This window comes from Rissa tridactyla, chromosome Z, assembly GCF_028500815.1.
Source record: "Rissa tridactyla isolate bRisTri1 chromosome Z, bRisTri1.patW.cur.20221130, whole genome shotgun sequence".
In the NCBI taxonomy this organism is placed as follows: Eukaryota; Metazoa; Chordata; class Aves; order Charadriiformes; family Laridae; genus Rissa; species Rissa tridactyla.
The window spans coordinates 2,165,600-2,179,646 of record NC_071497.1 but is presented as its reverse complement, the minus strand read 5'-3'; the positions used below and the strand labels follow the sequence as shown (position 1 = coordinate 2,179,646).

The 14,047-nt window shown below is 38.3% G+C and overlaps 1 protein-coding gene across 9 annotated transcripts in view; it reads right to left on the bottom strand.

The window, feature by feature from the left end:
* The window catches only part of KIAA0825 (KIAA0825 ortholog), a 256,654-nt gene that overhangs the window by 112,676 nt on the left and 129,931 nt on the right, over positions 1 to 14,047 (bottom strand). For 7 of the 9 annotated variants that reach the window (XM_054184948.1, XM_054184946.1, XM_054184949.1 and 4 more), the window contains 3 exons: positions 10,078 to 10,233; positions 6,026 to 6,120; positions 2,649 to 2,896 (listed from right to left, as the gene is read on the bottom strand). In XM_054184948.1, the coding sequence (XP_054040923.1) occupies positions 2,755 to 2,896; positions 6,026 to 6,120; positions 10,078 to 10,233 (393 nt within the window). In that variant the 3' untranslated portion in view covers positions 2,649 to 2,754. Of the gene's footprint in view, positions 1 to 2,648; positions 2,897 to 6,025; positions 6,121 to 10,077; positions 10,234 to 14,047 lie in introns of those variants that run through there. The other 2 variants (XM_054184952.1, XM_054184953.1) reach the window with 1 other exon arrangement.

Below are 14,047 nucleotides of genomic sequence, written 5' to 3'. Positions count from 1 at the left end.
AAAATATTTTTTTAAATGGTAGAATTTGTCTAACTTGGTACTATTTCTCACCTGATGCATTTATGGTAAACCAAGATAGAATCATGGAATTGTCTAGGTTGGAAGGGACCTTTACAATCATCAAGTCCAACCATTAACCCAGGACCTAGTCCACCACTAATGTGTCCCTCAGCACCACATCTACACGTCTTGTAAGAACTTCCAGCGATGGCGATTCCACCACTTCCCTGGGCAGCCTGTTCCAATGTTTGACAACCCTTCCCGGGAAGAAATTTTTCCTAATATCCACCCTAAACCTCACCTGGCACAACTTGAGGCCATTTCCTCTTGTCCTGTTGCCTGTTCCTTGGGGGAAGAGCCCGACCCCCACCCGGCTACCCCCTCCTTGCAGGGAGCTGTAGAGAGCGAGAAGGTCTCCCCTCAGCCTCCTCTTCTCCAGGCTGAACACCCCCAGCTCCCTCAGCCGCTCCTCACAGGACTTGTGCTCCAGACCCCTCACCAGCTCCGTTGCCCTTCTCTGGACACGCTCCAGCACCTCAATGTCTTTCTTGCGGTGGGGGGCCCAAAAGTGGACACAGCCTGTGAGGTGGGGCCTCACCAGTGCCCAGTACAGGGGGACAATATTTCCCTCTCAGTTATTAAGTTGTTATGCTTCCTATTCTCAAGATCTTGTACCTGACTGTTGTTGGCTTTGCCAGTCATGAGTTCTCTGTCTGTTCCTGTAGCTCGCAGCGTGCTCCTACTTGCACACACACCCACGTCCTTCCAACCAAATCACTACTTATTGCCCGGCACTGGCATCAGTGCCCCATGAAACTTCCCTAAGCACAGATGAGGAAAACCCAGCCGCTCCTCCTCAGAACAGCAAATTACTGCAGTATTGGAGAATGGTTTCGTGTGTTACAAAAACATCTTTGTTTCTCATAATTATAGTGAGTGGAATGTAGTTATTCTCTATCGTAATGTATTCAATGCACCTCAAAGTCCTGTAGAACTGCACAAGGAAGGTCACATCTCAAAACCCAGCGAAATATGAATATCTTAAAATCATGTACAAGTTGCTGAGATTCACCGAGTTTCGCTTCTCTGAAAATAGGTGATCAGAAAATATTTAGCCTATATATCAGTATAAAGGAGAGTACGTAAACAAGAAGGCTAATGCATAGTACTGTGCCGAGTCTGTGCCTCAGTGTTGACAACACATTGTGCTTAGCCATAAAAGCTGGGGAGAGGAGGAGGAAGGGCAGGCGTTCAGGGTTATGGTGTTTGCCTTGCCAAGCAACCGCTGCTCGTGATGGAGCCCTGCTTTCCAAGACGCATGGCCATCTGCCTGCCGATGGGAAGTGGTGAACAAACTCCTTATTTTGCTTTGCTTGTGCTTCACTTATTAAACTGCCTTTATCTGAAGCCGTGAGTTTTCTCACCTTTGTTGTTGCAGTTCTCTCCCCCATCCCATTGTGCAGGGAGTGAGCGACCAGCTATACGGACACTTATCTGCTGGCCAGGGCCAACTCACCACAGTCACTAAAGTATTTTCAAATGTGACAATTTGCTCAGAGACAGTGGCCAGACAGTTAAACAGAAGAGATCATAGCTGATACAATGAACTGCATAAACAATTTCAACATGCTGACTTAGCCAGACAATGCCAATTTTCCCTTTATGAGCAGGACAGTGATTAAAACTTGAGATACACATGAATTAAACAATAAAAGCATGTGGTCTTCTTGTCTTAATATATGTATTAGAGGTCAGGAATTCCCATTTGGTACTGAAGTATCTAAGGATGTACAAGTGAGTGCCAAAATTAAAAAAAGCAGCATCTATCTGTATAAGCATGCAGGACATTTTTTAAAACTTGGGTAAATCTAGTGCTATAAATTAGCTGACTGTTAATGGGCTTCTTATCAAAGGATATAATTTCAAGTAAAATTGAAAAGTATGTTTTAACTTTTATTCTTGCATCTCAAGCTAGATGTAAAAAAATAGCAAGTAGTAAAACTAAAAAAGGGAAGACATCCGTGTCTATATCCCTTTTCTTCCTGTAAGGAAAACTTCTTTACAGTTTCTAAAGGTATGAACTGCAAATAGGGATGAACGTTAAGTTTTCTATGTTACTGCTTAACTTGAATAGGCTTTTCCCGATAGCCTTCTGTATTTGATAACCTTGAAATAAAATAATATCATTAACCATCCACATCTTACCTTTGAAAGATTTCCTAAAATCTTTTACTTTGAGGATCACAGGAATAGATGGATTAGATTCACATGCTCGTATAGAGCCAACAATGAGTAGTACACAACAATTCATTTATTTTTTAACCAGTCCTAAAAGCTTTTTACTTTCCCCTAACCACCAACCAATTAATTTGCCTACCACTTGCTGGCTCGGGGACAATGCTCCCACAACCCCCTCCCACCTAACTCTGTCATTAACTAGGTTAGGGGAGCATTTCCCTTGTAAATGAGTCCCCTAAGCATTTTTACTTTTTTTCCACCAAAGAGAGAGCAGAGCATACTTATTTTACTTCATATGCAACAGAGAGTATTTCTCTTTAAAAATTAAAAAAAAAAAAAAAAAAAAAAGGCCCTGCTGGACCAACCTGATCTCCTTCCATGACAAGGTGACCCGCTTAGTGGGCAAGGGAAAGGCTGTGGATGCTGTCTACCTAGACTTTAGTAAAACTTTTGAAAGGGTTTTCCACAGCATTCTTGGGAGAAAGTGGCTGCTCACTGGTTGAATGGGTGTACACTTCACTGGGTAAAAAACTGGCTGGAGGGATGGGCCCAAAAGGTGGTGGTGAATGGAGTTAGCTCCAGTTGGCGGCCAGTCACAAGTGGTGTTCCCCAGGGCTCGGTATTTGGGCTGGTTCTCCTTAATATCTTCATCAACGACCTGGACAAGCAGATCAAGTGCACCCTCAGTCAGTTTGCAGAGGACACTGTATTGGGCGGGAATGTTGATCTGCTGGAGGGCAGGAAGGCTCTGCAGAGGGACCTGGACAGGCTGGGTAGATGGGCCGAGGCCAATGGTGTGAGGTTGACTAAGGCCAAGTGCTGGGTCCTGTGCTTGGGTCACACCAACCCCATGAACTGGCTGGGGCAGAGTGGTTGGAGAGATGCCCGGTGGAAAAGGAGCTGGGGGTGTTGGTCAACAGCTGGCTGAATATGAGCCAGCAGTGTGCCCAGGTGGCAAAGAAGGCCAACAGCATCCTGGCCTGTATCAGCCAATAGTGTGGCCAGCAGGACTGGGGCCTCACCAGTGCCCTGTCTACTGGGCACTGGTGAGGCCCCACCTCGCGGGCCGTGTCCACTTTTGGGCCCCCCACCGCAAGAAAGACATTGAGGTGCTGGAGCGTGTCCAGAGAAGGGCAACGGAGCTGGTGAGGGGTCTGGAGCACAAGTCCTGTGAGGAGCGGCTGAGGGAGCTGGGGGTGTTCAGCCTGGAGAAGAGGAGGCTGAGGGGAGACCTTCTCGCTCTCTACAGCTCCCTGAAAGGAGGGGGTAGCCGGGTGGGGGTCGGGCTCTTCCCCCAAGGAACAGGCAACAGGACAAGAGGAAATGGCCTCAAGTTGTGCCAGGTGGATGGATATTAGGAAAAATTTCTTCCCGGGAAGGGTTGTCAAACATTGGAACAGGCTGCCCAGGGAAGTGGTGGAATCGCCATCGCTGGAAGTTCTTACAAGACGTGTAGATGTGGTGCTGAGGGACACTGTTTATTGGTGGAACTAGATGCTAGGTTGATGGTAGGACTCAATGATCTTAAAGGTCTTTTCCAATCTAAAAGATACTATGAAATAGACCCCAATATCACTGTGAACAGGTAAAAATATTTTTGCCTGCACAGAAGTAACTGACAATGGAAAGCATTAGCATGTGTTAAAGAAAGGGGCAATGAAAAGTATTATGGCACTCCACTTTATAAACTGATGGTTCTGACTCTTTTCATGTACTGCCATTTTTTTTGTTTAACTCATGTCAGAAGGTAAATAGTAGAAACAGAATGGGTCCATCATAAAGAGCAGGTCAAAATAATCACACACCCATTCTACTTGCACCTTAACTCCTGAGCTCAAATAAGGCTGAGATTTATGGAATTTTAGGAAGGAGCATGAAGAATCACCTAAAGATAGGGCTCACTGTAGTCACTGCAATGCTGACTTGAGTAGCCATGAGACCAGCTAGAATTGGCCGAGCCAGCTGGAAAACACGAGCAGAAATACTTTAGCTGTGCTAGAAGTTACGTCACGTAAAGACAAGCTGTGTTGGAGATATTGGTCACTATGGCAGATATTGGATTAGCAATTCTACTTAATGATCACAATGGGTTTAAATGATCTGTTGGTCTGTAAAGTAACGAAGAGCAGTTTAAATAATAAATCCATGAGCTAATCATTAATGGTTTGCATAATGTCACTTCTAGATGAGAATTTCCATATCATGTAGAAGAGCAATGAATGGAGACATTTTCAAATTAGGAAGGATGACAACAATTAGGGCACTTATTAAATATATTAAAAAAAAAAAAAAAAAGATGCAACAATAGGCATGAAATAGAGAGGACAGAAAAGACATATACATGACTTCTTTCTAAACCCTATAAAGAGATCAAAAGAAAAGTGAAATGTCTTTCAAGATATCAGAGAAGATGAAATGTCCACAGAAAACGTTCCCTCTGCAAATCACAGCAGTCCTCTCTGCTCCCTTTGGCTCATACTGATGACATCAACATGAAGGGAAGTTCAAGAACCAGCTTGAGTCTAAGACTTTTTATTAGAATCTCTTTTAAAAGGGCAAACTACTTCATTTTTAATGAAGGACAAGTGTTAGCAATCAGCAGGAGAACTATCAAAGGAAAAAAAAAATTAGTACTGAATTGTCTCAGCTATTTAACATAAAAATGACACTACTAGTACAGACCAAAAAGTCCATGAAGTCCCACATTCTGTCTGCTAGTGGGTAACAGAGAACATCAAGCGGAGAACTGAATGGCGCAATTTCGCCAGCATCAATTTTTCTGCAACTGCATTAAAATTTTGTAAAATAACAGTTTGGGTGGGGAAAGAATTAATCACAGCAAAATTAAGAAAGAAGACAAGAAACAGACCGTACAAATATTTTACAAATTAAATGAAGGAAGAATTAAACGCTTTAGACTAACTGCTAGTGATAAATTGAGAAAATTGTGTAAAAACCATAAAAACATATTTGACATACAAATTCGCACACTTTTGAAATTGGCACGCCAGTTTCTAAACAGAGAAACAGTTCAGTTTAAAATATGAATGATATGACCATATTAGGTATCATCACGATTCAGAATTAAGAAGTGAATGTAAAATCTCTTATTTTGCAACATGTAACTTCTCACGGATATGTGAATATTCTTATATGGAATATTGGAAATATGGAATTTTCACAAGGACATGTGTGACAAATGTTTTAGAAAAATGCCCATTTTTTCCACCTACAATTTTCTGAATTTAACAAATTCCTATTTCTGAATTTAACAAGTATCAATTCCGCATTAAATATATCAACTTATCAATTAAGCAGTTAAATTTTACAAGTAAAAAGTGTTAGAATATGAAAATAAGTTCCATTAGTTAAAAACTACTAAGAAAACATTTTATATTTCTAGCTACATTTGTCATACCCCCAACTGAATTTATTGTAACTTGAGTAAACATCACTTAAGTTCTGTGCTACGCAGCTGAAATCTCCCTGAGCACTATAGGTTTGCAAAAGTTACTACTTTTTTCTTAAAGCACTACTTAAGGACAATATCTACATATATTCAGGTCTCAGACAGAAAGAACATATTGGGTTCCTCAAAATAGGAATTGAAAACCATCTTTGTATGGTTCAAATACATCAGACAATAAGTGTCTCCATTTTAAAATTGCATATTTAAAATAAATGTATAATTTATTTTATACATTTCACCAGTAAAATCTTTGTGTATTGACTATTACAACATAAAAAGACAACAGGGAAGTGCAATTATTTGCCAAAATCCCATTACCTGTGTGCCAGCAGCACCCTGAAGGTCATCTGATTCAGTCCCAAATAACTTGGCAGCAAGTTTGACCAATCCCAGTTCCATTCAGTAATGGCTGACTGTTGATACATGGCAAGAAGCTATTGTTAGTTATTAATCAGTGTTAATATGATCAGTAAATTAAAGCTCCAGCTGTGATATACTAACCAAGAAGGAGGGGGGTCTAGAACAAGGACTCAGACAGATGACATCAATCATGTCCACAGAAAAAGGTTTTTATTCCAATAAGACAGCAATTAATTTATAAATCCATTTGGGGATGTAGCCATTATTTATAAAAAGATAAATCAATTTTTTGAACCGTTATTCTTCCAACTGTTAATGGCTTTCTGCCCAACCACTTTGTCAGAGAACTTGACTCTTTGTTTCAAAAGCAAAATAATTGGCAACTTTTTATGTAACAGCAATTTACATTTTCTGCTGTCAGCAAAAAGTTAGTCATGAAAAACTTGGTATAGCTGGAATTCAAGACGTAACCTGTATTGTAATTAGAGCGATGTTTTACTTGTCTTATTGTTTTGTAAGGCGCTCCAGTCACCAGATGGTTATTATAAAGAGCAGTAAGTCTAGACAATATGAACAAATATAACTCCATAATGCTTATTTAATAAATAAAAGCAATCTACAATAATGGTGAGCAAACAAAAGACACCACACAACATTCTTATGTTTATAAAACAGTAACTCCTGTTGCATAATATTAATTTTCATTGTCAATAACGGTCAAGTAGTGACTACATTTCAACATTATTGGGAGGAAATAATTAAAAAAAATTATTGTCGTAACACTAAAATTGCACTGAGTAGTTTTTTTAGAAAAAGATGAAGTCAAAACAATGGAAATAAACTTAAATTAGAAGAGTAAAGTATATCTTGCAGTGCCTCATTTTCTCCTTACAGACAGCACTTGGTTCTTCTGGGAGAGCAGAATCAGTGCAATCCCTCCCCTTCCTTACATCTTTATTTTATTACCTTCCTTCTTTAAATTTAACTTTCTCCCTAACCCTCATCTTTGGTATGCACTTAAAAGTAACGTAAAAAAAGTGAAATACAGTGTAAGAAAAGAAGACAAGGGTAGCTAAACAAAGAATAATAGTGTGAAAGTGGAAAGTGAATAAAGAAGTAACAGCAAACATCCGATAAACAAGAAATAAAGGAAAAAGAGTCAACTGAGAGAACAGTGGGTGTAGAACACCACAGGGGAGAAAACAGGCAACTGTTCCATACTCTACACTGAATTAAAAATAGATAAAGAAATATGAAGGAAGTAGTTGTAAAATCAAGAGGGATAAAAAGGAGAAGCTAAACAGCCAGTAGCAACAGTCATAAAAACAAACAGGGAAACTTATAAGTAAAATTCAGTCCACCAGACTGATCAGTTCTGTGAAAAAAAAAAAAAGCATGTGTTTGAAAAAAGTCACTTCAGGAAAGGGAAACCATTTCTCTGTAGCATTTTTCTTCGCTGATACTGTGGAGGAGTGGCATAGCCCAGACTCCGTCTTATTAGACAATAGAGGAGCAGCAGCACTGGCAGAGATTGAGGTGTCAGGACAAATTGATAAAATCAAGAGCAACAAGTTACTAAGACCAGATGGTGATTATTCAAGATTTTTACAGGAATGTAAGAATAAAGTGGCTGAATTGTTAACAGAAATGACAAACTTCCTACAGTCAGCTACTGAACTAGAGGGCTGGAAGGTAAGAAATTTACATATCATTAATAAAAATGTGAGAGTTGATCTCAAAATAGCAGTTCAGTGGCCTTTGTTTCAGGAGCAGGAAAATTTGTAGAAATTATCATTAAGTATCTTGCTAAATTTGACACTATAGGGACAAATTAGCAAAACTTCAGAAAAGAAAAGTCAACCACCCTAATGTATTGCAATTTTTACATAAACCAACAAACAATACATGGAATGCTTAATACAAATTATCTTTCAGGAAGTTTTCGAAATAATTTATTTTAAGAAATCTTCTACTGAGTAAGCTCATATTGCTATATAGAATATTACTATATATTTTAATACATTATATAGCATAGTTTAAAACAAACATTCTCGGTGCAGAGCTGAACCAGCTCCCTGGACTCAAAAGCAGTACTGCCATGCCTATTCAAATTGGCCCTCCTGAGTGAAAAGTTTTAAAAAGCAATACATAATTAATTAGTTGACAAAATATGCTGTGAAACCACTAGCTTGTTGGGACTTGGAATTTATAAAAGGATAAAATGTTAGCTGATGTATTAAAAACACATCTAGTTACAAGAGATTTAAAGAAAATAGAGAAATTAATCGTGGATTATAAACTCCTAACCTTCATGGCAGTTGCAAACCAGTAAGAAATGGATTTAAGAAGAAAAATAACCTTTGAGAAGAATAATCGTTCCTTGCCAGCACTCTGGTATCTCCTATAGACACTGGGAATAGTCGTCACAGGAAACCAGACACCGAGCTACACTGACCGCTATTTTATAAATAGACAGTCCCACACAACTAAATAAATGTGAAATTTTATGGTAAAGGAAACTAAATTATTTAATAATATCATTAACCTCTGGAATTGCCAACAATAGGGTTGCCACGTGGGACTTTAGGATCCATGATCTACTCCTTTTTTAATTTTAAGATATTTAAGATATTCAGGTAATAGACTTTACGCCAAAAGTTTACAAAATCCAAAGCAATTTAATATGAACTATCCCTTGTCATCTGTTGATTAATAGAGCACTGCGAACCTGTCATGTAGCAGAAGAATTCTGCCCTGAGTTGTCACTACTTGAAGGTCTTATTCTACCACAGTATTAATGAATTGAGAATTGAGGCATGGTAAACTATTTTCTGCATTTCAAATTGAAGTGATTCTGCAGCCCCTTAAATTCTATCAATTTAAGATAAACATACAGGCACTAGTGGGGAAAAAAAATGCTTTAGAAGCATGTTCCTCTGGAGTGAGAAGCCTTCTGAAATTGGTATTAAACTCCTTCTTCAGGATATTAACACCTTTATTGCAATAACAATGACTAAGCACTGATTAAACAAGGAAAAAAATCCCAAACCAAAAAACCAAACCAGATCTATCTTACAGCAATACAACTGACGAAATAGTCCAAGATGCTCAAAACTGGGAAAAGAGATTGTACTATTTAAAAGCAGAGTTGTACTGAAAAAGTATGTCTTTGTACCACAAGTCTGTAAAGTGGATTTCATGCCACTGTAATACCATTTCTTTTAAATATGTAAAATTGAGGGGTAGAACCAAAACTGTAGATGATGGATTAGGAAGACTTGAGGAACAGTGGTGTTAAGATTTTTTTAAGTGTCCAAGTTGGATACCATTTTCTGTGTAATGAATTGGTCATGTGGTGCTCTGGCAGAGATTTAGGCAACTACATCTATTTTCTTTAACTGTTACATTATCAGGAAACTAATTTCTATAAGTAAATTATAATCCTTTACATATCAGTAACATGGCTCAATGAAAAACAGAGAAATGGATGGTCTCATTTTTTGTGTGTGTTTTTTTTTTTCCCTCTTGCTTATTCTCACTGTTATGTTAAATCTCTGTATTTCCAAAGCATCCTTTGCTTTACTGTTCGACATTTCTGTGAACGACTCATCAGGAAGATTCTAAATGTGCACTTGGAGTTTTGCCATGATTTTTCAAAGGACTAAGACTAGCCCTAAGTACCATGACACAGATGTAATAAATGTCATTGCTACTAATGGGCTTTCCTTCACTATACGGAACTAACACAGAAAGTCTAAGTAAATGCAAATTGCTCTTACATGCAATAATTCTGATAAAAGAAAGGACAATAATGGCTTTTTGAACATCATGCTATTGTAGAGGGTGCCCTCATTAGATTCCTGAGTAATAATATTCCTTTGCACTTCATGAAATGTGAACGCATGTAATTAATTCCGTTTTCATAATTTCAGTCTCTGTCATTATCATGATCATAATAAGATCGACAAGTAAAAATTACACTACAACTAAGGTTTCAGATTTTCACAAACCTGATTGAATACTTTCGCACAAGATTGTCTGTACACCTGGAAAGGGTTGAAGACAGGCTGCTCTTCTCTGCCCTTCAGTGTCAAAGGCAGGCACTGACTGGAGGCGACACCATCTTCGGAAGAATTCTCACAAGACAGCTGCTCATTCAAATATTCCTGTTAGAAGAAAAAACAACCTCAAAACAGTATATTGTGTGAAGGTTGCCTAAATTTCGAGCATTACTTTACAGTAATTAAAGGAGGGAATACGTAATCTCTTACAAAGTAGAAACCTTTTTAAGAGTAACAACATTTTACAACAAACAATAAATAACCTCCATGAGCATCTGTCCAACGGAAGAAAATCGGAAAAATCGAAACTATTGTTTTGAAAGTATCATCAAATTATGTGTATTAGTTCTCAATATATATATATATCCATATAGATTAGGTGTATGTGGAAGTGAAAAACAAATGCTTTCTATGAGCTGCTCTAATGTAAGATGGCTATTATATGATTTATTTTACATGATAAACTATACGCAAATATGTAAAGTTATTTTTTGGACAGCATTAAATAGTTACTACATGACTACAAATTAATTGTTTGATGAACGTGTTCAAACCAATTGTTTAAACAGAGGAAATAAATATTCTCCCACTCTTCAAAGCTATTTTTAGTTGTTTAAGCATTCAAAGACTAGAAGTCATTTATGATTTACATGGCAATTTTAGAAACTATACTGTAACAGACGAACGATTATTTTGGCCACAATCGTTTCTGTTTTCACTTCTTAAACTACTATGTAAATAAATCATCATTGCATGCCAATAAAGTGTTTTGATTAAATAGAACCATTTTACCAAGAGCTAGATAATGAAACACTTACAGATCTATTTGCTGGAAGGACTACTCTGATTAAACAGTTTATTGTTATTAAAATGAAGTCCCTCATGATAGGATTGCCATAACATTGAGCAAGTACTCAAGGTGAGTCTTCATTAAGATGGGTGGATACAAATGCTCCTCTTACTTTGCGCTACTACTGAGATGATAAAAATTTTCAGACCCAGGTGAGAGAACACGTGAACTACCTGCCAAGGCACCCTGTGCTCCTCAGTGGGTCTTTCTGAAATAATAATTTCTCCATCGGTTTAAACTGATCCAACTGTGGTCTGTTCTGAGAGGCACAAGTTCCCTCCCTATCCACATAGACTGTAGCTGTTTCTCCCTTGTGTTGGCCCTAGCATATGTTGTGAAATCAGCCAGAAAAAAAGAAAGGTTTCAGCCAGATAAACAAGCCACATGACTTCTAGTACTAGTACAAAGGGGGGGGCCTAGGAGTGGGAAAGCACAAGGGCGAGAGACAGAGCAGCACGGCCTCTCTTGCTGGCTGCCGCCAATTGTCAGGACTGCCTCACACAACCATGAAATCATCTAAGTGTATTTAAAAACAAGCAAACAAACAAAAAAAGTTAGAACTTTTTTGATTTAAGACAACACTGTAACCCAGCTGTGAAAATACACCTGACGTCCCTTACCTAAATTTTCTCAGCCTACAAAAGCACCTGGGTTTTTTTCCCATTCATTCATGTCTTCATGCCATAACAAACATTTTAGTTGTGGTGAAGGGGATTGTTTAAAAGTTATTTCTATACATTCACCAATTTTTCCATAAATATACCTCCTTCCATGCATACGTTTTCACAAAATCTGTAGAGAGCTCTAAAGCAGCCCAGCCCTCTGGGTGTCACAGAGCTAGCAGAGGCAGATTCTGTTGGCTTTTCAGCAGAGATATTGGAAATCGCTGTCCGTGCTTGGTAGGGTTTGAACATTTAAGAGTCGTATACAGCTCGCTTCCCAGTACCCGTGTTTTTCTGTCTTTGGAGTATTGTGGATTTATGTTTAGATAAAGAGGCTTATTCAAATGATAAGTGCCTTACTTTAAGAACTCCTTCAGTACGGTACGTACTGTAGACCATGAAAGGGTCATGTTTCAAATATGTGAAAACAGACAGAAATGAAATCACATTTGTAAACGTGTGAGCTATATCCTCACTATCATTGAGTGGGCATGAAACCAAGTAGACAGAATACTATTGAGCCTGACAGCTCAGGAGAGTTGGTTTCTCTTTGGTAGCCATTAGTCAAAAATGCTTTTAAAAAGTATTTTTTTTTTTTATAAATACATAAAGGACTGCAGGCTCTTCTAAGTCCTACAGCATCTATTATAGATCTTTATAACATCACAGCTCTATTTCCAAATACAGCTTCCAAGAATCTATATCCCTTTTCCCCTGCTCTTCTAAGGAAAATTGAGAACAACAATTTTCTGTCTCATCATTTTGTTCTCTATTCACAAGCAATTATTAAGCAGTGCAGCATAAAGATCTCCAAATTAATTTTAAGAATACAATCCCTTGATAGTCCAAGGAGTCTCCAAACAAAAGGATGGACCTTTGATCAGACAATCCAGTCTATTTCTTGGTAGTTAGGCACATTAAACAATCTAAGTTATGAAAAATAATATTGAAAAGTGCATTACCATAATAACATGCTAAGCATTAAAATGTTTTGTGACAGTTTCAAAGGCAATTTGAAGTATCATGGTTAAGTCCTTCTGTGAGACAAGCTGGTCAGGATTTTTTTTCTTCTTTTTTTTTTTTAAAAAAAAAAAAACAAGACAGTTTTTTCCACTGAGAAATGTTCTATATTTAACAAAGCTCTCGCTAGCAGCAGAAATTCAAGGAGAGACACCTGGGATGTGGAAAGTCAGGCTGAAGTCCCTCTTCCACCTAATTCTCTCAGCCTCTTAGCTCCTATTGGAGCTGCTCCACTTTGTATAAATAACCAAATACCCACAGGAGTCGGATCTTGGATCAGGGTCTCCAGAACCTGATATGGGCATTCTGCCCCTTCAGCTAGAGTATGATTCTATTTTTGACCCTAGAAGTTGCAGAATGGATTTTTACAGCTATTTCTACAAGGCAAACCAACGCCTTGGGGAAAAGGAGAGAGTTCCACGCCCGTAGCTAATGGTCTAGCGGTTTGGGGAGTCACTCTGGATGTGGGAGATGCAGATTCAATTCCCTGATCCAAACCAGGCAGAATAAAGGTTTGAGCCTGCACATCCCGTCCCCCAGGTGACTGCCCTAACTACTGGAGAACATGCTATTTTCGGAGGTCTTGCTCATCATCTTTGCCTCACTCCGTTACGCTTCGAGTAATCCTGAATGGGCTCCAGGTGAAAAGGTGTTGTTTGAACTGTGTTACAGTAATAATTTTCACTTCACTTCCTGAACCACTTAATTGTTTGAGATGAAACTTGAAAAGATTCTGCATTGTATTAATATTAGGTTGCCATCTCTACATACATGCTTACATTGCTTCTAAAGCTTCCGAACGCAGATGCATAGAGGTTGCTTTTAAGCCTATACTTAGGAACTAAACAGTTGGATCTGATTTTCAGAAGCGCGGTGCCAGTACTGTTGCCTTCGTACAGATATAGCTGCCTAATCGGGTTTTTTGCTATCAATTTTTTTTTTAAAAGAAAAATCTTGGCCTGTGCCTATATTTGCATTATTTTGCATTTTATTATAAACACTTCTGTACACTTGCAATGATCTTAACAGCACCTGCTTACGCATCCAAGGAATAGTAATTTAGTAATTAAAGTTAATAAACAGAACTTTCTTAATTAAGCTGTGTAGATCTGTGTTAGCATACAATTTAAGCAAACCTGTGTTTATTTCAGTGTATAAAATCAGAATGCTTTTGGTAACTTGAGGCAATTTAGTACAGCCTTAGATAATGAGATAATTCTTTTACATTGCTCAAATTTCATGTGCAGCAAACAAGTCTGAATTTGTTTACTCTAATTTCGACAGCACTTCAACTGAACAGTTACCTAGATTAAGTAAGGATTTCATGTGGATGCATTTACTTCCTCAGTACAGCCATAGGCTTTGTTTGTTTGTTTTTTAAATCAGG